This window comes from Perna viridis, chromosome 11 (assembly GCF_037379345.1).
Source record: "Perna viridis isolate PV_CMFRI_1.1 ecotype Kerala chromosome 11, ASM3737934v1, whole genome shotgun sequence".
Lineage (NCBI taxonomy): Eukaryota > Metazoa > Mollusca > Bivalvia > Mytilida > Mytilidae > Perna > Perna viridis.
The window spans coordinates 17085959-17111967 of NC_142455.1; the positions used below are offsets into that span (position 1 = coordinate 17085959).

General features: G+C 32.0%; 1 protein-coding gene and 1 long non-coding RNA gene across 2 annotated transcripts; both read left to right on the forward strand.

Annotated features, from left to right (window-relative positions):
- The first annotated feature begins 16856 nt into the window (after nucleotides 1-16856).
- Nucleotides 16857-20945, forward strand: LOC148603155 (uncharacterized). Its single transcript, XR_015916578.1, has 3 exons — nucleotides 16857-16989; nucleotides 17895-18002; nucleotides 18763-20945. It is a non-coding gene; the product is annotated as an uncharacterized LOC148603155 (long non-coding RNA).
- A 2938-nt stretch (nucleotides 20946-23883) lies between these two features.
- LOC148603156 (uncharacterized) lies at nucleotides 23884-25518 on the forward strand. The gene has a single exon (XM_088552658.1). The coding sequence runs from the start codon at nucleotides 24090-24092 to the stop codon at nucleotides 25275-25277; it is 1188 nt and encodes a 395-aa protein (XP_088408784.1). The 5' UTR covers nucleotides 23884-24089; the 3' UTR covers nucleotides 25278-25518.
- Nucleotides 25519-26009: the final 491 nt, after the last annotated feature.

Here is a 26009-nt window from a genome sequence, read left to right on the forward strand (position 1 = left end):
TGACAGCTACCAGGTCAGTCATACATAGGATGAACAAGAGAAAATTTGTAGGCCGGCCGGTATGTCTCGCTTCGTACACGATTACGATCAGTGAAATAATATTCGTTATGATTCCTGGTATATAAAGCAAGAATAATGAAATGAAAAACTGATTTGTTAATCCAATTTTCATAACTTGAAACGAAGAATTAGAAAAATTAGTTGAATTATTTACTGATATATTCATTTTCAAAGTAGTTTATTCAACTTTACTTTGATGTGATTTAGATGAAATGATACATCTTTCTTTTAGTCTTTTAAAGGAGTTAAGCAGCATAAATTATAATAAATGACTTGAATATCAAAAGCCAGTTATTTGACGAATGTTTATTGGCTAGTTAAAGAAAATGCGAAGGCTTCATCGGAGATTACCTTTATTTCACCTGAAAATGTTTATAGAAGTCAGATTACCAGTTCAATTTTGTTTTCAAAGTCGATGTGTTAATATCTGGCGAAAGAAGTGTAGGTAATAGATAAGGCTAGTAGAATTAGTTATAGAACAATTCTGGCAGATCGAGTTAACATAGATACAGTTTTCGATTAATTGGCTAAAACAATTTATACACATTTAAAGTAATGTGTTAAGAGGCTTAGTAAACCTTGCGTATGAATGATATTAAAGTAAAAGTTGGCCGCTTTAAGAAGCTAAAACGAGAACTTACAGTTGCGATCACTTCTGACCTCTCTTCGATCCAGTCATGATTCGCTGTCATAGAACAGTTCTAAACTGTCAGAAACTGTTCTGATCCGCGACACACTTTGTCAGGGTCTGTCAGGGCTTTGGACAAGCTCGGTCATAATCTGTCATGGGTCCTGACACTCTCCTGTCAAAAACTGTACTAGGTAGAACAGATTTGTGGATTAGAAGAGGTCCTGACATATTCTGACAGTCATTAGCTCGAGTATACTTCTCTGACTGAATTACATACAGTACATGTACGTAATTCCAAAAAAAAAAAAAAAAAAAAAGAAGCGTAGCATCCGAATCCCGATTCGTATGACGAGAGAGAAGACTTGCTATGTTTAAACTTGTTTTTTTTTTTTCATTTTTTACCCGACCTTTATGTATGACATGCAGTAACAATAAAAAATATTGCCTGCGTATCGGCTACGCACCTAACTTTAAAGAATTTGGACTGAATTCTTTTGGTTGTAGATCTAGACACCGGTATGATACAGAGTACCTATATATATTGACAATTCTAAACAGATTATACAGACATTTTAGACCTTTATGGAACTTTAAAGTGTTCACACTCATACACTTTAAAAAAATAAGACATTTTTGATGAATTTTGACTGATGTATATATACGTGTTTGAAGAATTTTGACTGAAATATATAAGTCGCAGTGTCACCCACATGGTAGTTATATTACAAAAAAATAGCATTTTAGTCAATTTAGACTCTCATGGAAATGAAAAGTGCCCGCACTCATACATTTGGTACGAATAAGCTATCTTTAAAGAATTTTGACCAAGATAAATGTGTCACATCCACTATATGATAATTGTATTGAACAATTTAGCAATTTAGTCATTATTTCAGACCCTCATAGAAATTAAAAGTGTGGGCACTCATACATATGCTGGAATATGACATTTTTAAAGAATTTTGACTCAAACTAATATATTGCAGCCACAACATGATAGTTATATTGAACAATTTAGCATTCCAGTCATTAATTTTCAATCCTCAATGAAATTAAAAGTGTGCGCACTCATACATTTTGCAAGAATATGACATTTTTTAAAGGATTTTGACTCAAATTAATATGTCAGAGCCACTATATCATTGTTATATTGAAAAATTTAGCAATTTAGTCAATAATTTTAGACCATTGTGAAAAATAAAACTGCTCATACATTTTGCAGAATTTTTACTTAAATACAGGTGTCATATTCATTAACATGACACTAACTGTTTTAATTTCAACATTCTGTACACATATAAGACTATATAGGTAAATTGGAAGTGTTCACACTCATATTTGTAATTAAAAGTGGAATTTTGAAGAATTTTGATCGAAATATTTAGGTATCAGTCACCCATTTCAAGTTAAAATTGTCAATTTTAACATTGTTTTAGAATGATCTGTGACCCTTATGTTATTAAAAGTAGCTTTTACTCAAAAAGTACTTTGTCTATCTTGAACTTTGTGCGAATTACCAAACATCTGAAAGTTATCGGTTACCACTTTTACACTTAGACCTTTAATTTTATTATTCAATAATTTAAATTAATTAATATCACAGGTATGATAATTTTTGAACGATGAGTGACTGGACGGTGATCGATGAAAACTGAAACATGAACAACGATCGAGTGATTGTGGGATGATAATCACGACGAGCTCTAAATATATCATTGGAAATTCAATGTAAATTTTGTAATCAAGATTTTTTTCTTTGTCACGACCCAGCACAGTCTCTGTCAGACACTGTCAGGAGTTCTGTTCTATTTGCTGTCGTAGAGCAGAAACCTGACACATTCTGACAGAATTTAAGAGAGGTTAGTAGTGATCGCAACTTTAAGTGTCAGTATCTGTAAGAATCAGGCAATGGTTGAAACATGGTATGAAAAATCCACCATTTTGATTGTTTGATTTGACTATTTTCACCATCAGAATCAAGAAAAACAGTCAAGATTTTCCATATCATGCTGGCCCAATGAATTACAATTTCATTGAACTGCACTGAAAATGAACATTTGAAGGGCAGATAACTCTGTCAAAAACCTCATTTTTCTAACATTCTATTGAAAAATTTCTGAGCAAAGCCAGTGTTGCAGAGATCAAATAATGGTCTTTTCTTTAAAGCATCATTGAGTGATATTTTATTGTCAGATCGGTGAGATTTTGACATGCATGTTTCTGATTTTTCCCATTTTGCCTGATTCAATGGCAAGCCGTTGTGGAATTCTTCCCCATTTATAGATATTAATAAATATTTATTAACATGTTCTTACAAACACTTACACTTAATGAATATAGGATATATTTTTCATTTCATGTATCATATTTATGACGATAAATTTCCTTTTTTATAGAGCTTTTTTGTTATTCTTTAAAAGTAATTTCATATTGAATTTGTGTACGAAGACAATACCACGTCAAATGTGATCACAGACAAAGAATGGAACTACACATACCAACTTTTAATAAAGCAGTGTATTATAAAAGGTTGATTTGCAATAAGAGCAATTTCGGCCAATTTTAACGAGTTGTATTTGGATGTCAACTGCAATAAAACAACAAATCGGTTGAATCAGCTATATTTTGTGATGTATTTATTTCAATCACGTCATATATATGATTGTCAGATTTATTAGCTTAAAATTTTGAAGGATTCTAGATAATATCAAAAGTTATATATATCACAAGTAAATGTATTTGACAGGAACGCATTTCCTATAAAACTGGAAGAATGGAATAGTTTAATCGGTAGGACAAGCGTCTTTTCTAGAAGCACCCACCGAGTCACGTGTCCAGGGAAAGGAAAATAAGTGAAAACATGCTTTTGCAGTCCCCGCTTTAAAGACAAACTTTAACCTTGTTTGTTCTTAAATGTCTTTCAAATAATGTAGAAGTTCCAAGCTATTCTACTTAATGTTAAAAATGGATACAATTTTCTTTCCAGCTTAACGAGAACGTGTCAGCTGGAATGACAAACTCTACGTTCATTTGAAAACATTTAAACTTTCTATTCAATAATTAAGACCTTGACGTTAGACATGGTAATACCGAACGTAGTAGGTGTCCTTCCTTAACCAAAGTGAAAGTTTCATTAAAATCTATTCAGGCAACTAGGATCAAATGGCGGGAACCAGACAGTCGGTTTGCAACAACAAAAATAGTTAATATAAATGTTATTTATTATTTTATAAAAAAACGAACAAACAAACAAACAAAAAAAAAAACGTTTTTTTAATGGTGTTACACAAGAAACTTTGCACAATTACATACTTTCCTGAATCAGTTTTTTTAAAGTGTTCTACATGTAAAAGAGAGCGTAACAAAAGTTTGTAAAAATAATAAAAGTTTTACCAAACTAGCAAGTCATATAAAAACGGTATCTTCAAAAACAGTACACCACGTCAAATAAAGGATATACGTCACAAACATCTACCAAATATTGTATAAAAGCATTCCCAAAGCTGCTAACTACATACATGTATGTCAGGGTACCCACCCTATATTCGGGTACACTACATATTTTTTTTTTACCTATGGTGAAATTATTGAAGGCGGAAACCTGGCGTAAAGTCAAAAAGGCTAAAGCTCAAATGATTTTAATTTTAGGTACGAAGACATGCCCTGAATGTGTGACCAAGTCTTTTGACTAATGTACTAAACATGTACCAATAAAAATTTTCAAAACAATGTTTCGGTACTGGAAAAACAATTTGCACTTAACCTTTCAACAAAACTTAATTCATAAAGGAAATATCTGCAAAATTCTTTGTGTTGTGCTTTTTTTTTTCGTTTTCCTGTGTCTACCAAAGCTTGCCCAAACAGGATACTTCTTACACAAATGTGTTAAAAATATATTTACTTATACCTATGACATTGTTTGGGGGCAATCTTGGTTAAATAGGTAACTTTGACGGTGAAATGTGCAACGTAGTAGACACTTCCAAAAGACTCATTGTTTATTCTCATTCTTACTAGCGTAATAGAAATAATGTCTCATATCATATGTATTTCTAGAATTTATTTTCATCAGTAAGATTGATAGATTAATAAGAAAATTGTTCAAAATCCTCAAGTGGGTAAAACACCAAATCGCGCACATAGAACAAATGAATAACATTATAATTCTGTTTTACATTGAGTCAAATTGGTAGAAAACAAGCTAATGCCTTATTCTACAGTTACGTTTACACCTGACTATATAATTGATTATCTGATACAAAGAACATAAAAAAATTATCCTCATCACGTCTACTTTCTGCTACGGAAACCAGTGAGAGTCATAATTTTACCATCTTACTTGATTGTCGAATGCTTAGCATTATGTGATAATTGGTTAAAAGTAGATGAAACCAAAAAGAAAAAAATATCTCATTCTTATATCAAACGAAGATTTTGAAGTTAGTACATTAATATAGTTCATGCAGGGACTTTCTCTTTCATTTCAATACAATATCGCATCCGTCCATTGTTGTACATCTTAAATGTCAAACAGTTATTTGGAAAATTAGGGACTAGTGTGAAAATACTTTTTTCGTGGATACCAATTTTCTTGGATTAGGGAAGAAACACAAGTTCGTGGAATCCTGAATTCGTGGTTTTAAGGTTTACAGTATACTCATCAAGGGAAATCTTCTTTTCTTTGGGAACCATATTTCGTGGTTTATCCTACCCAAGGAAACCACGAAAATTGGTATGCTGCCAACAATAGTACTTTCACAGAATATTTAGAAATTGAAAAGGTGGCATGACAGACGTTTACAATACAATTATTTGGTGCACATTCACAGAATATTTAGAAATTGAAAAGGTGGCATGATATACGTTTACAATACAATTATTTGGTGCACATAAAACAATAGTAATTATTTAATTATATATGATTTAGTATGTTCCATTCCAACTACTTTTACTTCTTACTTTTCTGCTATGCTTTGCGAATAGTTTCATTAAATCTAAAAGAAGACACATACAGCCATTAAAACAGGAACAGTAACATTGGTAGCTGTCTGTAAGCACGTAAGAAAAATTGCTGAAACCTAACCAGACCTACTGATAAAGCGACCAAATTCTGAACACTAACCCGTTTTGTTGGAGAAGGTTAATAGTGTAAATAAAGTCAAATTAATGAGAAATTAAGTAGCACTCCAGTTAAGAATCATGCAAAATGTGTTTCGTTGGTAAAAAGTCTACTTATTTTTATTTTTGATATTTTGTTTGAATTGCCATAGTAAACAGAAATTAACATTCAGTTTTTCAAATAACCCGTGTTATTAGGAGATAAAAAATTATATAGAATGCACTGTAGATTTCAAAATTATGGGAGATAACTCTGTAAGTGACACCACCCAAATAAAATCTATTGGTTTTTCAATGTTGATTATCTCCTAAGTGCAGGCAGATTTGAATGAATAATTACACATTTCATAGTATAGACCCATAAAATAACTTAAATACAAAAATAAAAATATGTAGCCTTTTTTGGTGTGTATCAAATTTTTCAGATTTTGCATGATTCTTACAAAGAGAGTTACTTAATTAACTGTATAAGCCCTGATATGCTATTTGCAAAATGCTTGTTTTGGTCATCATTTTAAGGTTGAAAATAACTGGTACCCTTCTTTTTACGTATCGCTACGTTGAGTAATGTCTACATGCGGTTGATCTCTATTGCAAACGCAGTGTAGTTATACTTCCCACGGACCAGATAAAGTGGCAAACAAATAGGATTTTGCCTGTCTCTTGAGTGAGAAAATAATTTCTAGTGCTGTCAGTATTATTACAGTCTTTTATCTACATTTGTTTTGTATTTAATATACCACATATCTTGTTAAATTGAAAAGAGAATCGCTTTTCGTCAGCCAAAAGTCTTGAATATTAAACCACAATACCTGCAATTTCTTTTGTTAAACCAACATTACAGTAACAATGACAGTTCTTGGTTTCCATAATCTTCATTGTCGAACTAACGATCGTGAATTTTACTGTCAAGTATAATTGTACGGGTTTCCCATCAGAAATCGAAATCAATTTGCAAAGTACATACAACGGCCATAATGAGATACATTTTTGTAAAAATATATATAGATTTGTACAATAAATAACAATGAATCTATATATAAAGGTAACAATGAAGTGTAAAAGTTAACAATACAAAACAAACAAACAAACAAACAAACAAAACAAAACAAAACAAAACAAACCAAACCAAATTAAAATAAAAAAAATAAAAATAAAAAAAATAAAAATAAAAAAAATAAAAATAACAAATAAAAAAAAACAAAACAAAACAAAACAAAACAAAACAAAACAAAATTATAAAAAAAACTTACACCTCAAAGTAATTTAAAAAAAAATCCGTTATATTGAACACATGTAGTAACCTCACATCATCAGCCATAGAACAAAAAAACATAGAAAGATCTAAATCGATTGAATACCGAAAAGTTCTACCATGTGCAATACAACGAATGAAGATTATGTATTTTGGGTTTTGAAATTCGTAATACAGCAGATAAATATCGGATCTGTCGTTGACATAATTTGACTCAGAAAGGCATGACTACTAGGCTGGTGAATACTTGTACATTTAATTTAAATAATGAAAAGATAAGGGATTTCAAAGTTGCGACAAAAAGTGAATTTCAAATATGTTGTCAAAAACGTAATATCGAGATTTTGGATCTCTCTTCCGTTAGTCTTAATTTTTGTTTCATTATTATCGCGACTCCCAAAGAGAGAATTGATTTCACATTTGGTAAGCAGTTTATATAGATGGGGCATTGTAAGTGATTTTTGTTTCCGAACGATATCAATTTCATTTCTATTGTGACCTTCTAATTTTTACTCTATCACTCCATATAGTGAATATTTGGTGGTCCTACGAGAAAAGAAATTGGTATCGGACGAAAAAAAATCACTCTCAAGGTAGATTTATATGGATGGGGCAAACGTCTTAAGAAGCGAGTTTAGTTTGCCGAATGGGGTACACCTAGTCCGTTATCATGTGCAACTGCAGTTTTTCATGTTTATACTGTAACCAAATCATCAGGCTGATGGATTACGTACTGAGACAATTTTTGATTTTTTTTCCTTTGCTGACGCGTAACTGGTATGACAATTTTTTTATATTTCTGAATTGAGTTTTGAATATTCAAATTGTTACTCTACCTTATGGTATCCACTTTTTTTTATGAATTGCTTATGACAGCTAGATTGCTTTCGTCGTAAGTCCTATCTTTAAACAAATAAACCACTCAAGTAGAAAGTATGCTTCCTTTTGTCATCTTCTTAAAGGTGCCATATTTTTGATAACATATAATCAAATTCATATCCATCCCAAGCAAAACGTTTCAAAATCAGCTCTCGACAAAATATCAAATTATAAAAAAAAATTATGACTATACTACCATATGTTATAAAAACATTTTTTTTTAAATCTTTTGTTTATTTTCATTCTGTAGGCTATACAGTATTTCTTATTTCAAATTATACCCAATAAGACGTGTATGTAGTTAGGAAGTTGTAAAAATATCAAATAAATGATAAGAGTAAGTAGATGTTTTTCATTCCAGAAATGACATTTTACTAAGTACTTCTGGGGTATTAATTAGTACTCAGTGCTTTTGGAGTATTGATAAAGACTATTAAAACTTCTGTCAGACCAGATTACATTATTATCTAAGGCTATTATTGTCACATAAATAGGACACATTGATCTATATATTTGAATCTGTGGTAAACAATAAAAACGAACACAACAACAGTATTATATAATAAATAAAAAGAAATAAGCGGTTCGATTAAAACTTCGTTCACTGGAATAGTAAGCTTTCATTCGTTATATAAAAAAAACGGAAAAAAAAACAATTCAGTATTGATAATATAATCAAATTAAAATCAATTTAATAATTCAATTCGTTTTTTTCTGTTTTGAAATTAAGAAGATTAAAAACTTAAATTAAAATTTGTATTAATAATAATAAGTACTAGTTATCGGGTAAACGATAAAGCGAGTTTAATGAAAGTTCAATTAATGTAACGTTAATTCCGGAGTTGTGTCCGGTTTTCGACAAGCCTTTATCATGCTTACGTCAGTAACCTGTTACGTCATTGTCAGCGTTCATGAATGGCGAACGGTTCGCAAAACCCTCCCTCCATCCCCTTCAACTTCCACAGATACTTTTCTGCTGTTGTATTCTTATATTTTTCAGCGATAACTACAGATATTACAGCACAGATTTAGTCGCCAGAGCGATTGATGCCCACGAGCGTAACAATATTCAACATGCAGATACTTTCAGTAAGGAAGCGCAGCTTTGTTGTGCATCGCGATAATTATTTTGCCTGTTGTCATTCTATCTGAAGTGCGTTTTTGTATGATGCACGATGGGACATTCAAAGCACCATTATTTACAGACTCGAAAAGCGCAACATTATCTTATGATGCAGGATTTGTCATCAAAACGCCGATATTTTTCAGAATCACCAGGTGGGATATTATCTTAATGATGCATGGTTTGATATTCAATATTTGCAGACTAGCAAGATGTCGTATTATCGTTTCTATCTTTTAAATCCCTGATACAAAGAATCGCATAGTACAACTTTACAGTTTTTTTGTGAAGTTGGATTTGTCATTCAGAACGTCGAAGTTTAAACTTACAAAGCCAAACGTTATTGTTAATCGTGGTACAGATTTGACCACAATTGCAGTAGTATTTGTCATTATGATGTTCATTTAATACCCGACATGCCCTATGAATGGAAAACTGTACATGTTTGTTCTTAACGATATGTAAAGAAAACCATATGACCAGCAACATTCTCTCAGAAGACCGAATTTGAAAGGCAGCAAATCTGTTTTAGAATCTGTTTTTTTTTTTGCATATTCATAATGCGGTTTATACTTAGTATGACATTTTTTGTATATTGTATTTTATTGCTATATAAGTGAATAAAATGAAATTGTTGCAGTGATGGGCGGGCGGCATCTGGCAAGATGAGATGGGGTCAGGATCCTATAATTCTGCGCTGGACCATATAATTTTATATCTTTCTGTGGTACCACGGGGAAGGTGGATTTAAATAAGACTTTATCAGTTACCAGAGCGGCCGGTTCGCAACTGGTACCAGTCGGAATTTCTCGTCCTCTGTAACCAGATTTATTTATTTACATGTGGCCTAACGTATGTGAGGATCAGGCTCCCTGTTCACTCAATAATGCACGGAGGAACTTCCGTTATCGCTGTTACTAGCGAAACGCCTACCTCAGCCAATTTACTTCTCGGTGGTTTGTACTGTCTTACCAGATCTCGTCTTTCCGCTTTCTGCAGCCGTTTTGCCAACACAACATTTCACATTTTATTGAATCTTTTATTAATAATAATAATAATGATGATGACAGTCATTAAAATATTGACAAAAATGATAAAAAAATAATGATATGAAAATATTTAATAATTGGCAATAATAAAAATGTGTCTATTAAAAAAATAACAAATTTTCCATGTGCATATTGTTTATTGCGCGAATTTAACTGAATAGTGTGTCAATATTTTTTTATCCATTGAGATATAACAAAATTATTTTAACCAATCAGATTACAGTATTTATCTCAAATTAATTTATAAAAAAATTATCATGCATTCAAATTGTCCACATGGATAATAAATAGGCATTTCTCGTCTACATAGGAAAATAATGTTGAATAAATAAGATAGAACGACCCTATATGTTTTTTCTGTTGTCAGAAATAATTTTATGCAACAACATGTAGATATCCTATGTTAAACGTTTGTTCTGAAATCATTAAAACTGTGTTGAGGTCGTTATTTCGAGTTCAAGGTAAAATAGTTTCTAATTTTTTGTAGTTTTTAAATTTACTTTAGTTTTGAGTTGACAGTATTTCCGCTCTAAGGATGTTAGACGCGTATTTTCGATATATTCTGATAACAATGCTATGTAATATTTCCTTTGTTATGCATCGTAAAATGAATAAACGAACGATGCCATAAATTGGATTTAGTACACTTGTCTTAAGAATTGAAGATCAAATTCCCGTCATCCCATAAATAAGCAAACTTCCACTAATGGGAAATTGATATAAAACAGGAAATAGGTTCCAATGATGCAAAGATATTCTACGGAAGTTAATTTTCCAGAGTAAAAAATGTACTGGTTTATGTTTCCGCCAGACGTGCTTCTAAATGATGGAAATAAATAATCCTCACCTAAATCTCATATTATATCTTGAACATAGGTTTATTAATTCTTAACGACTTTGTCTCTGCTATACAATTAGTAACAAAGTCGTACGACGTGCGCATTCTAAACAAGTACAATCTTTAGAAAAAAAAATAGTTTTGTTCTTTTTACCTATAATTTTCTACATTTCATTCAGGAAATGACACGTGGCAAGCAATTTCGATACAGTTTTTTCGAACGCCACAAAGTTATTAGTATTTGGCCAATCAGGAAACAGAATTACGATCAGGTGACTTGCATTTCCATGGAAGAGCGTCTTTAAGGACAAAGGGTAAAAAGCGGAACCATAGTGACTGTGTCGGAAAAATATCAAGGTATAAGTTTTATACGACAAGTATAAAATAGGTTTTGAAAAAATATTATATGGTGAAAGGAATACAGACTTTCATAAAAAAGACTGAATACCTCACCTGAAGGAAAACCAAAAAAAAGTGAAGTGCACAAACTACCAATTATTTATATGCTATAACCTATTCGAACCAAACTTTTAACACTACACAGAAAAAAATGTGCCGTGTTTCAAACTCTTCAAAATGTATCACAGTACTGTCTGGTCTCTAAAAATAGGCAAAAGAGCATTACGTTGTTATTGAAAGATAATGACATTCATAAATAATTTCTGTGACTTTGTTTGAACTCTGAACAACAGTACAATAAAGCTTCGTTGAGCAATCTCTTGTTAAAGCCTCTCGGATGTGTTATGACTTTGGCTCGACTTAGAAATGCAGCCTGTGACAAAAGGTAAATATTGAACGCTTAGGTACAAAAGTGGCACAAAATATTGTAATAGGATAATAGGTTCTTACATGTGCATAAGTGAAGACTAAAAATCGATCAGGTTATCTTGTACAAATTTTAGAGACTCAAGTCCTTTTCACAAATGGAGCGTAGTTGAATGAGTTAAAAGACCAATAATTTCTCCAACGAGTAAAATAATACCCGATCTTTGATCTGCAACTAGTATAAGTACATGTACCTGGTTCTTTCGTGAAAAAAAAATTTGTTTGCTTCTCTTAGAGAGAGTCGCTATTTCTGGAACAATTAAATAATAAATACAGTGACGTTAATTTTTCTCTTGCCTTTGTTTGATTGTGTTTTTGACGTTGCAACTTTTAAAAAAGTTTGATTTGTTAAGACAACGAGTTAAGACGAGCGTGCGTGACATCGTCATACATAGGACGTCTTAACTCACAAGGGGCCGTTTCCAGAAGAATCGGTGTTATGTGAGAGTTCCGCTAAAGAATAAAAAAAAGACAATTAACCACCATACGTACAGATAAAAAGTTTTGACTAAGATCAACTTCTTTTCCAGTACTGAACAATATATTTTCAAAATCTTTAATGTCGACCAATGTTCTTGACTTATAAATTTTGTTTCTCATTCGCTATAGATTCTTTTTAATACTAAAACATTGTAAAAAAGGAGCCTACATTTACTCCCCCAAAAATACCAGGCGAGTGCTTGGGTTTTGGTTTACAGAAGTAAATGTTTACAAAATGTAGGGCGAGTCAACGATCCGAATTTCGCAAAAAGGTAGGAAACATTGCGTCAGTTGCTATTTATTGATCTAACATACATATATACTGCTAATTATATTAGTAAATTATGTTTTTCCAATGATATAAACCGGGATAGTCTCTCTTTTACCATTATTATCAATATGAGAGAAAGTTCGCAGCTATTGCTAGTAAGTGGTTATTCTCTCTTCGTAAACAATAACAGATAAAATAGAACCAAGAATGGCTGTATTTCTTTTTTTTTTGTCAAATTCATGTTATTTATGATACGTTTGAAGGTCAAAACAGATGAAGTTTATTACGCAAATTCTCCATCTCCTATTAGTTTATTTACAATAATATATTTTCACACGTAAAGACACGTTCTAAATTGAATGCGTTCTGATGCTCTAAGATACATCTACTAGGTACTAATGTTAACAAGACAAAGGTCGATGGAATGTTTTTTCCGCTTTCATTGATTAAATTCTATCAACAAAATGAAGTTGATCACCGTGATTTTTTATAATGGGTTTAAATCCTTTATATAATTTAGCAGGTCGGTGTTGGTATTTAGTTCTGTTTCTGATTTACCATGAAATTGATTCGTACGCTGCTGATGATAAGTTACTGCCTGAAGCATTTGTACAGCCTGAAAATTATATAATGTAATGGTTGGTATCTTAGTTTTTTCTTTCTTTTCTTCAAAAATTTATTTATACCGTTGCAATAAACGCAACAAAGACCAATACATAAGTAAACACACGGTCTGTCAATAACATTCGGAAAATAAATCCCCAAAAGTCATTCTACAGTGACTTGTTAAAATAAACTGATTAAAAGATGAAAATTTGTAAGTGTAAGTGTTTGTAAGTATCAGTAAAAATGGGAAAAATTAGAGCATGCATGTCAAAAAACTCATTGATCTGACAATGTAATATCACTAATGGATACCTTCTCTATTTGAAAATAACGTTATTTGTTATCTGCATCACTGGCTTTGCTCAGAAATTTTTCAATAGAATGTTAGAAAATAAGCTTTTTGACAGAGTTATCTGCCCTTGAAATGTTCTTTTTCAGTGCAGTTCAATATGATATGGAAAATCCTGTCTGTTTTCTTTGATTCTGATGGTGCAAGTAGTCAAATTATACTTTCAAAATGATGGGTTTTTTTCATACCATGTTTCACTCACTGACTGATTCTTACAGAGACTTACAATTAATTCTAATCTCTATCATGTTTGTTGTAACTGGAATTTTTAAACTTAAAACAATCCAAAGAGAAATTACTTCGGTCACTGTTTGTCTTGTGGATGATTATAAATTTGCGTATCTAAAAGTTCTGTTAATTTGTAACAGAATAAATATATATATTGTTTAGCTACGTGTGAAACTTAATTGCAGGTACAATGCATATGCATCTAATTGAAAGTATTGAACACCTTTACAAAAACGTGGAAGTGTTTGATTTTGTTTAGTTCTTCGCCTCTGCTCCATTGTTATGTTTTGTCAATTAGTATATTATTCTACGATGTCAGTTTTCAGATCGTTATAATGAACATTGTTTTTTTTTATTAATGCAGCAAATAGAATTGATAAAAAGGTTCATTCATAGCACAGATTAGAAATGAATTAGGTTTATTAACATTGTTGATATAGGATATATTGTTCAACAATGTCAATTTTCATATCATATTTATGAACACCCTTTTTTAAATATAGCAAATATAATTATCAATTCTATTCGGATGTTTTTTTTTCAAACCACAATGCTTAATGACAAAATATATAACTTTCACAGCAAATTTTCATTTTTAATGTCCGTTTAAGTAAGATTTCAAACGTGAGTGTTTTCTCAACCCTACTTATCCCCTCAGTTTTTCCTATTCTTGATTTTATCCAATCCTTGTATAGAGGATAACTTGTTAATTCTGTCGCCGTTTCCCGTTGTCGCTTCCTATTACTTCCGATGTTTTTCTGTGTAGGAAATATTTCTAAGTAAATAATCATACATTTATGTGTATATTAAGTGATTTCTGGCACGCAAATGATGCTCAAAGGTTTAAATGACGCTGATAGATTTAAAGGAACTATCAAAGCATGAAAATTTACATACAGCTATGTCTCTGCAACAATACAAGACTTCAGAAACTTTAATGATGATAGTTTCTTGCGTAGAGTGTATTATCGATAATCATTCATCACGATATATTTCTGTGTCTGTATGTTACGGACATCCATTGTCGAATGTTATGGTCATCCTTTGAAAAATACGATTCTCCGTTACGGTCATCCCGTCGATAATTTTATCTCATGAATATTCATAAATCATACATTTTGCACCTATGCTTCCCGCTTAAAATTCCAAGCTAGGAAGAATTACCAACTGTTTGTTTATTATTCAATATCTTGAAAAGAAAAAAAAAACTATATGAAAAAAAAAAATTCTTGCCCAAGTATTGCTCCGCCATCATGAGAGGTCCGTAAAAGCCGTTACGGTCATCAGCTTTACCCCAATGATTATGAAAAAGATCAACCAATACTTCGGTATCTGCATTCATGCAAATGCATTTTTGGTGCACATGACTTTGTACGAATAGCTTATTTGTAAGAAATTAAGCACGGTGCGCATATTCCGTGTAGCCTCGACAGGTTACTTTTGAGGATGCCGATACAGATGGAACATATTAAAACGGTTAGATATCAGAAATGTTATTTTTGACGACATTTGATGTGTTTTATTAAATAATAACGGTTCGAGTACGTCAGTATGATTGGGTTTTCTCTTTCAGTAGGCGTAAGTCTCCTCTTTTCTAGTAATTTTATTATAAGTTCCTAACACCTTACAATAAAAAGTTCTGTTTTTAATTATAAAAGAATAACAAAATTACCTATTCAAATTATTATAAGTAAATGAAGAATACATCAATATCATAGTTGGTATTGCAAATATAATCTTCAATAATGATTACGTTGTAAAGCTATTAATTAGCACTCCCAATAAGAATCATGCAAAATATGATTCATGGTTGGAAAGCCTACATATTTTTATTTTTGATATTTTATTTAAAATGTCATAGTTAACAGAAAGTAACATGTGGTTTTTCATATAATCCATGTTCATATGAGAAACAAATTATATAGAATGCACTATAGATTTCAAAATTAAGGGAAATAACTCTGTAAATGACACTCAAATACATCTATTGGATTTTCAATGTTGATTATCTCCTAAGAGCAGGCAGATATGAATGAATAATTACACATTTCACAATATAGACCTATAACACAACTTAATTACAAAAATAAAAATATGTAACGTTTTAGGGGGTATATCACATTTTTCAGATTTTGCATGATTCTTACAAAGACAGTGACTTAATAAGTTTCGCCCACACATACACATATTTGATCCCATCTCTTTGTCGGAAGCAGATAAAAAGTTGTAGTTGTCAGATTTTTTTATTCACATAAAAAATTAAAAAAAACAATGATTTAGCATAAAGGTTTTCTTCTATATCTAAATATAGTCGCCGTTTTATAGATGGAAGTTGATATATGACATCTGATTTATTGTTATTATGGTTAAAAAAAACCCTTTGGAAACAAGTTAAAAAAGAAAATGTGCTAAAATTCTTTTTTTTGGTAAATTTTGAATCTCTTAGCGTGTTTGAAAGATTTAGTAAAAAAAAAAAAAACCCCAAAAAAAACAAAAAACAAAAAAAAAAAAAACAAAAACAAAACAAAAACAAAAAAAAACAAAAAAACGCTATGCAAATCATATTACCTAATATTTGGCAACATCTTTTGGCATTCTGTTAACATATTTGTCACACATTAGATAAAACTTTGATGAATTATCGTAAAATCTTTCACAGTAAGCACAGTCAGAATTGATGTTATGAAGAATTTAAAAACATATTAATTGGATATTTGAAAATAGTGAGGTGTTGTCTTTAAGTGATATTATGGTTTTTACATGTGTTTCTTTATGTTCTGGTTCCCTTGATTTCCCTTTTATAGTTACGAGTCTTGCCAGAACAGCTTTAAGGATATAAAAGTGCTGTATACGTAACATTAACAACAGTTTTAGTTCAAAAAGTGTGTAGACTTTGGAAACATGCCTCGCTTACATGTGCTTAAAGTATTAAGTGTAGATTAATCGAACAGGAAGATATTATCTTAAAACAATCAACCAAGATAAGTACTTGTATCCTGAAAATTGAAAAAAAGGTCACCTATTCAAAGCAGGTGTAAAGGACGTGTTTTTACGCATTGTATTTCAAGATTTTTAGCATGACCATTATAGCACTTATATTAAAAGTCAACAGTCTCCTTCAATCTCAGTTTCCGCTATATAGATGACATATTATCTTTAAACAATCCTAATTTAAGGGATTTTATACATCACATCTACCCAAAAGAACTTGAGAAAAAGGATACTCCACACACTGTGAAGTCAGCCTCATATCTTGACCTACACTTAGAAATCGATGGTAAAGGAATACTATTGACCAAACTTTACGACAAACGTGATGACTTTTCATTCAGAATTGTCAACTTTCCTTTCATCTGTGGCAACATTCCTCCGGCACCTGCGTATGGAGTGTTAATATCACAACTGATACGTTATGCCAAAGATTGCCGAAACCACGCGGACTTTTTGTATCGCCCTATAACTCTAACAAATAGGCTTCTAGAACCCTAGGGTTATGTTACTACAAAATTGAAGTCATCACTACAGAAGTTTTATGGTCGTCATCATGAACTCGTGGATCGTTATGGCGTATCCGTCTGCACCATGAAAACTGATTTATTCAACGGGTCATAGTTTTCCTTTCCTCGTTTGTCTACCCCGGACTTTTTATGAGCAACTCGGCGGGTGTTTCTAGAAAAGCAGAGGACGCTTACCATACCGGTGCAACTGAGTCCGAGTCGCTGTCGCTCGGTGTTAAATATTGATAGGATTATTAATTGGAAGGAGTAAATAGCCAAAACCAAAATATTATCACGAATGCCGAAGAACGCAGAAATTTAACGAGTGTGCAGAACTTGTTCCGCGCACGAGTTAAATCTTACTTTATTCTTAGTATAAGTGGTCATATTTTGGTAATTCGCATTTATACAGATTTTCTCGATTATTCATTGCTATTTTTAACATAAATTTCAAATTTTGTGAACGGCGTATTAATTTCAAAGTTGTGACGTTTTGGCGGGAGAAAGTCCGAGAGTGTAATTACCGAATTTATTGTACGGTGTTAATTATGGAAATTTATTTCACTGGGAACACTGCTATTTATATAGTAATCGAATGTAAATGTCGTACCCATTTTAAAATGAGCACAAATCTACGAATTATTTCTTAACCATAATGATTAATAGAAAATCCTTGAATTTCAAGATAGGAATGACTAAAGTTTACTCAAATTCGAGAAGTTTGTATTTCGTGGCCATTTTCTGTGGATGCATATGACGAAGAAATAGTGTCCACACCCAGGAAATAATTTTAGTAAGTATACTAATTATTTGTCAAGATATAAGTTATTGGGTGACGACATAGTCTTCTGAATGTAAGTGTATCCGTAAAACAACAAAATTCATTATTTTCAACTGTTTTTATACATAAATTTGGCAACAATGTGCGTCATAATCTTTAAATATTTGATGAATACGAATTAGAAAGCTATATTAGTGTATGTCTCTCAGCAATTATGTTATTGTCTGTATCTAGCCAGCTGAAATCTTGTCTCTTGTGCCATTTATTTTTAATTAAAACTATATTTTAATTAGTTGCAGTACATGTAGTAGTGTTATTTTTTAAATTTATTTTGTCTACTGCATGGAAAGTAAACAAAATTTCTTTCTGCAATTCTTCACATTGTGTTTATATTTTAAGCCATGTGAAATTTTCGTATCTTACCATGGTTGAAATCAGACATGCGACTCATGAGTAGCATTACAAATAAAACATTTAATGAGGCTTTGTATTGAAGAGGAAATTTGGCAATCATGGGGTCAAATATATCTCTGTTTTATACAGAGGTGTAATATCTTCCAATGGAAACGTTACATCAAATCGACTGTGCTGTTTTCGATATACAGAGTTTTCAGCATTTTCGACAGAACATCACATCTCCCCTTTTCGGTCTCAGTATGATAATTTCTGTCTCCACTTCAAAACTGCCGTTATTCTGTATTAATTATTATTATAATCATTATTATCATTACCGTGTACAATTATAATACCTATCATTCATTCAATTACATAGGGACAGTTCTTTCGCTGTATCAGAGTATAATAATGTTTTGGAGCCAGCTGCAGCCTACCTTGTGGTATGAGGAATTCCTCGTCATTCATTGAATACCAATCGGTAGCCTTGGGTTTACATTTTCGTCTCGGTGTGGTTGGTGTCTCTTTGAAATATACATCATACCTATTGTCGTTATAATAATTCAAGAAAACTATGTTATTGTCATAGTTAATGCCAAAGGAAGATTTCTGTTATTAAAAGTGCTTATCACAAACATGTTGCATGAACACCGAAGTCATCACGTCAAAAGTTAAATACAGACTCTTGTGACGAATATATTTTACGTGAACGTGGTTTCTGGCTGCAGGTCTAGACTGAATCTTTAACGTCAGACGCTGTTTCGGAGCTTGACACTGAATACAATGAATTTCGTTGGAATATAGTAAAGCCATGGATGATGATCCCCCGAATCTTTCAATTTCAATACTGGAGGTGGTATTGCTTTTGTTAGATCGATACTACTACATCAATTCGTGCATTTCTTAGACATCTCAAATTAACGATTTGTGGTAAGAGATCTGAGTATTTCAAAATACAGTATCTGTTAATTGCAATGTATTTGCCGCCATCACACACGAACTGATTTATTTCTATAGGAACAAGAGACATTGATCGATGCATACAATGTGCACTCAAATAGTGGAACTGTAATTTTATTAGGGGACTTCAACCGTAAACTCGAAGGCCAAAGATGTTCAGTCAACTATGACAAGCGCAGTAATGAAGTAAACTATTTCATGGATGAACGTAACTTATAAAACATGGAGCAAATTATCCAGTATATACTTAAGAAATAATTCTTGATGGGGTTAGATTTGTTCTCATTTTAACATATATGTTGCTCGGTGTTAAATGAGAATATAAATGCCAAACCCATGTTAAAATGAGTACAAATCTACCCCCTCTACCATATGTGTTAAATGTGTGTATTTATATAATTGATTTCAATTAGAAAACCTCTCAGCCGTTAAATCATTGCGTAAACGTTTTTAAATGAGTGTTTTGTCTCGAAGCGACAGCGAAAGAAAAGAGACAGTGCGCAGGTGCCAAAGGTGGGGTTGTACCGATATATACTGTTTGACGCTATGAAGACGTCATATTAGAACTTTCAGTCATACCTTGATGGACCAAAACCAGCGATAGACAAAATTCTGACTAGTCATCACGATGTACGTTAAATGTCGAACACTTATGTATCAGACGATGTACTGTTTTATGAATGTATCTAATCACTAACCAATACGATGCACTCTTACGTTATCTTCGAGATTATTCTACTATGAATTTATAACTGCCGATGTAACAAAAGTCAAGTTAAATGGAAAAAGGCAATACAATCTGTCTGGTGCAGTGAACGGATATTCGTATGCAGTTTTTCATGGAAAATTAAACCACCCAATGTAAATATCGAATCATTCTATAACGGCATGGTAAATCCCACTCTGGGTGCTGATAAGGACGTTCTACCTCACAGAGAGTTCGTTAAACATCTTTAACCTTACTGGACATATACTGTGAAGCTTTTCATGATGAAACGACCACTGCAGATCTTCAACGGTAGAAATAACGACATCAATGATATTCATTCAAGGGATTATAAAAAGCAAATTTGCATTTTGAAAACAATTGTAAGAGGCGTTCGATGCATATATATCCAATGCAAGCCGTGAAATTGAGGAATCCGTGGATCATGATCAAAGTTTTGTATGGTCCCTGATTAGGAGTAACCTAATATCTGCAAACTTTATAATGAACTAAATAATTATTATCAACAATATTCTGCTAGATACCAATGAAATAGTGACTGAAGAATAAGTAACTCATTTCCAGTCAGTCTTTTCGCTCGACAGAAATCGAATTGATGAAAAAAATAACGTTTCGTCGAAAGAAAGATAAACGAGATGTTACATTTCGTAAAATTTCGATTTAATTTTTTGGAAACCGGTCTACCGCTTTACAAGGTAATCCACTTTTGTTACGTCACAGCATGTGCATGCTAATTTGTAGAATATGGGACGTTTCTTTAAACCAACGTTTTTGACTGCTTTGTTACTATTTTTTTCAAAATTTTGATATGGCAACATGCTTTGATCAACATAAATATACATGAAATTAGTTCTTTATGCTTTTATCGATACAATGTAAGATAACAATGTTCAGAGAATGCGACCAAATCTCAAACTCAACCTTTCTGTCAATTTCAAACATGTAAAATTTACAAATCAGATGTGTAAAAAGTATTTTTTTTTAATTATCCGAAATATGCCCTTTTAATAATAAGATCGTTGCAATTTACCACATAAAAAAACTCATATATTTTAATTATCTTATTTTCAAGTGTATGACAACAGGAAACGAACTACACTTTGTTGACTAGCGCTCCTATCGTGCGTTTAAACGAACGCTCATATCGTGCATTTAATTGAATGCTTCTATGGTGCGTTCATAGTACGTTTAAACGAACGCAAAACGATGTGTAAACGCACAATAAACGATGCACGAACGCTAAAAGGGGAAACGTGAACGTTTCAAGGTGTGTATAACCTTGGTTCTCTTGATTACTCTTTCATGTACTTATAACAAGTTGATTGTATATACTTTTAGAAAATATACAAATGTTTTTCTATGGCCACATATCTGACACAATATACACTCCTTGACAGGTTTAGGTTTCCGGCATGTACGATACCCAAACGCACGATAAACGAACGCTTCTATCGTGCATTTAAAGGAACGCACGATATACGAACGCTCCAAGCGTGCGTTTAAACACACGATAAACGAACGCTCCAAGCGTGCGTTTAAACGCACGATAGACGACGCTCATATCATGCGTTTAAATGCTCCATAGACGAACAAAGAATGATAATATTGACATATAATGAAGCCAGAAAATAAAAGAGAAAAAAAATGACATTATATGAATTTATGATAATAATATAAAAATAAGTTAAATCAAGGAAATAATAAAAGTACAAAAATAAACGAACGCTCCTATCGTGCGTTTATCGTGCATTTAAATGAACGCAAAACAATGTGTAAACGCACGATTACTGATGCACGAACGCTAAAATAGGAAACGTGATCATCTCAGGGAGTGTAGCTTTAAATGCAAATACTTGAGCGTGGGACAAAATGGCTAGACTTGCGGATTTCTTGATAAAATTAATGTGTAGCAAAATTTCCTACCAAAAATTACCTATATTGAAAAGATAATGTGTACTCTATAGTTGTCAATTTCAATATTCGAAGTAAATAAGGGCTTCTAATAACCGTAGTCTTAAAATATTTTTTTGAATAAAACAATGCCTTTAATTAACTCTATTTTTGTAGAGGAGTAACCAAGAAAACCAAGGTTATAGCGGTAATCAAAAGAGGTCAATCAAGGGACAAGGACCAGACATGGAAAACAGACATAAACAACAAAGAACATAAAGTAACTAAAATCATACATACACAATGTACAAAGTAACAAAAGTAAATGAGCAACTAGGACTCTGGTAAAAACTGAGAGCATGGACAAGGTGCACCGGTAGGGTAAACGTCCTCTGCTTTTTAGAAACACTGGAAGTGATGATGACCGTTTTTGTATACAATATGCACATATTGTAAAAAACTGTCATCGCCGAGGCCGTAAAAGGTGAAAAACAAATAATGATAAACGAAAACGGCATATATTAATTAGATTGAAATTATAATTTCTATAAAGATTATAACTTTTACAGTTTAAGTTATCAGAAATATTTATTCAGAGTGTTTTGAATCACAACATCACGCACATAGAAGTTTTCATCGTTAGTCAGGTTTATGTAGCGTTTTAAGATTTAACCTGACAGGGACCTATACTACTACCGTTAATAATTGTTGTTGCACATATATATGTTTAATAAAAAAAGTATGCTACTTAACGAAATATAAAAAATGAATGGATATGGTCAATATGTCAAAGAAAAAAAAACAACACCATCGGGATGACATATTTCAATACAAGGCCACCCATACTTTTTCAATGAACGACTGGGAAACCCTCACACCACAATATATAATCAAGTAACATAAAAGTAAACTGGAAGCTAAAAGTGGAAGCGTAACAAGACAAACAAAGACCAGAAATTCCTGACTTGGAGCAGGCACAAAAAGTATGGAAAAAAATGTTACACAATTCAACACCCGTAGAAATCTACCAAAACAAGGGATTCAAAATGTACACAAAAAATCATTTGAGCACGTTGTTTTTAAACTTTGTTTACAGAGAGTTTTAACTGAATTACAAAGAATAAATCTGATCTGATTTTAGTTTCTACATTTCAAATTGTTTTTTTTTTCTGAAGATGTCAACACAATAAAACATCAAAATATTTGGTTTAATATTTTTTTAAACTTCTAAATTACTGTTGGTAAAAAAGTCACATTTTTAAAAGTAAAAATTTCAATTTTCTTTAAACTTTTTTGAGCTTTTAAACAATTACTTAAGTAGTTCTTCAGCTAAGACTCATACAAAATGTGATTCATGGGTGTAAAGCGTACATATCTTTATTTTTGATATTTTGTTTGAACTGCCATAGTAAACAGAAATTAACATCCGGTTTTTCATACAACCCGTGTTCTTAGGAGACAAAAATTATATAGAATGCACTGTAGATTTAAAAAATAAGGGAGATAACTCTGTAAATGATGTTGATTGTCTTCCAATAGCAGCCATATTGGAATGAATAATTATACATTGCAGAATAAAGACCCATAGAACAACTAAACTATGTAGCCTTTCTATGGGGTGTATCACATTCTTTTTCAGATTTTGCATCATTCTTACAAAAACTACTACTTACTATGTCGACATTGTATTTTGACTTAATGAAGTGATTTGGATAAAGGCCGAGACAACCTTCAGTTTTGAAAATTTCTAACCTGACTCAATCACATTTCACTTATAATTGATTTCAAATGATTTAACCAACTATAAGTACTTTTCGAACAATTATATCCTGAAAACAAATAATCAGTGGAAATTGATGAAACAGGATTTATCCACTATGTTTCAAATACACGTTTCATTAAAATAGTGTTGACTTTTCCGGAAAAATCATTGTTAAGTCATGTCTTTTGATAGCTGCGTATTTGAACAGGGAAATTATTTAAGAACGTATATATCATAACAAATCATTAGTATATACCAAATTGTTTGGGATAAGCAAAGCATCAGTCGGATTTGGACTAAAAACACAATAGTCTCTTTTTTCCTTAAACAGATCTTACGTGGCCATCATTGCTTAATATTTCTAGAAATGAATGCATCGGACGAGAATGCCAATTACCAATTAACTTTAAATGCGATACCAAACTTCATTGTGACATTTGTGTATTTGACATTGGGAATAATTGGAAATTTATTTGTTATATATGTATACGCGTTTGCAACTAAAGGAAATGTCAACAACAAATACTTTATTCTTGTTTTAGCAATAGTCGACATGATATCATGTGTAGTTAACTGTGTCTTCACAATTGTATTGGACATGATGCAACTTAATTTTTCAAACGACTTATTCTGCAAACTTTTAAGAGTTTTGTGTCACGTGACTGCATTAACGTCTGCCTTCATTTTATTAGTGATTGCTATTCAAAGATACCAACTCGTTTGTAAACCCTTTGGTAAACAAATGACTCCATTTGTACAGAAATTTCTAGTGTTTCTTTCTGTTTTGATGTCCGCTATTTTGGGCTTTCCCGCGGTCATATTTTATGGTATTGCCGATGTTACGCGTCTCGGATACAAGGGGAAGGCATGCAAATATGCAGGGAAATATGTAGGATCAAGCAAACTTTTAATCTATAATGGTGTATTTATGTTGTGTTGTATCACTGGAATAATTTCGGTATGCTTCCTGTATTTCATGGTTGTTCGGAAAATCTACAGACAGCGGAAAAGGTTTCCTGGGAGAAAACGACCGAACAAAGACAGGCAGACGACAGATTTTTCAACGACTGATTCAGAAAACCCGTCTGACTCACGACTCGACAGCTCTAATAATGATGGTACTATGGAAAGAATGATGAAACAAAAAACCTCAAGAAGCGAACTGACATCAGAAGCCGAAGTCCAATTTCAAACAAAACAATGCACAAATAGTCTAAATAGGAAACTGACAAGAAAAATATCAAACTCATCAATCGCAAATTTCAGTGTCAGAGGTCAAACAAAGAAAATAAGGGATACCTTCAGACAACATCGTTTCTCCCTAATGTTTGTCACCATCACTATTGTATGTGTCATCTCATTCATTCCATTACGATCCCTCGAACTTATGGAAGTTAGCGACAACAGTTTCGTGGAAAATACATTCGGAAAGTTTCTTCCATTGTATAGATTTCTGTACACTTCATACATTATCAATAACATTGCAAATCCTTTGATTTATGGACTATTTGACAAACAATTCCGAAAGAGACTGCGAAAAATATTTTCGCGCTAAAGTGCTTAAAAATTTAAGACATTTTTTTCGTGCTGATTAAGTTTTTAGAACTAATTTCTAGAATACCAATTTTGTAACGGAGTTTATCCACTGAAAGGGTTAATAAACGACAAAAATCAAACAACATCACATACAATTGTCTCATGTTTAGACGTTTATATTTCCGCTTACTTCAAGTGTCATCTTTATGTTGTGTATTAAATATTAATTTGATTAAACCAGATAAAAATACAGGACTTTAGATACGTTTCCTTAACGAGACAGGTGTTATACATGGACTGTCAATAGACAAGCATTAGTTTTTTTCAACAGACATTAAATGCCATTAGTAAATGGTAAAACAAAATTGGGCTTTCAAATATCTCAAAGTAAAACAGTAGGTATCATTTTTGGCGACAAAAAAGAAACATCAGTTAGTCTATTTCTAATTAACAAACCAATAAAATTCCAAACTAATGTCAAATTTTTGGGTCTTATCTTTGATAAACACCTCACATGGAAACATCATTTTCAATACTTGGTGGAAAGATCCAAACCCATTATAAATCTATTAGGATAGGTAAAAGCCAATAATTTTGGTATGGACACCGAATCTCTATTGCTGCTTTATAGGTCCTTATTACGATCAATATTAGAATATGGCTGCCAAGCTTTCAATTCAGCTTCACCCTATATCAAACTAAAAATTGACAAAATACAAGCTAAAGGGCTAACAATAGTTTTAAATGTAAT

Coding starts and splice junctions, on each gene's coding strand:
- LOC148603156 (XM_088552658.1), top strand. CDS start 24,090: ATGAATGCATCGGACGAGAATGCCAATTACCAATTAACTTTAAATGCG.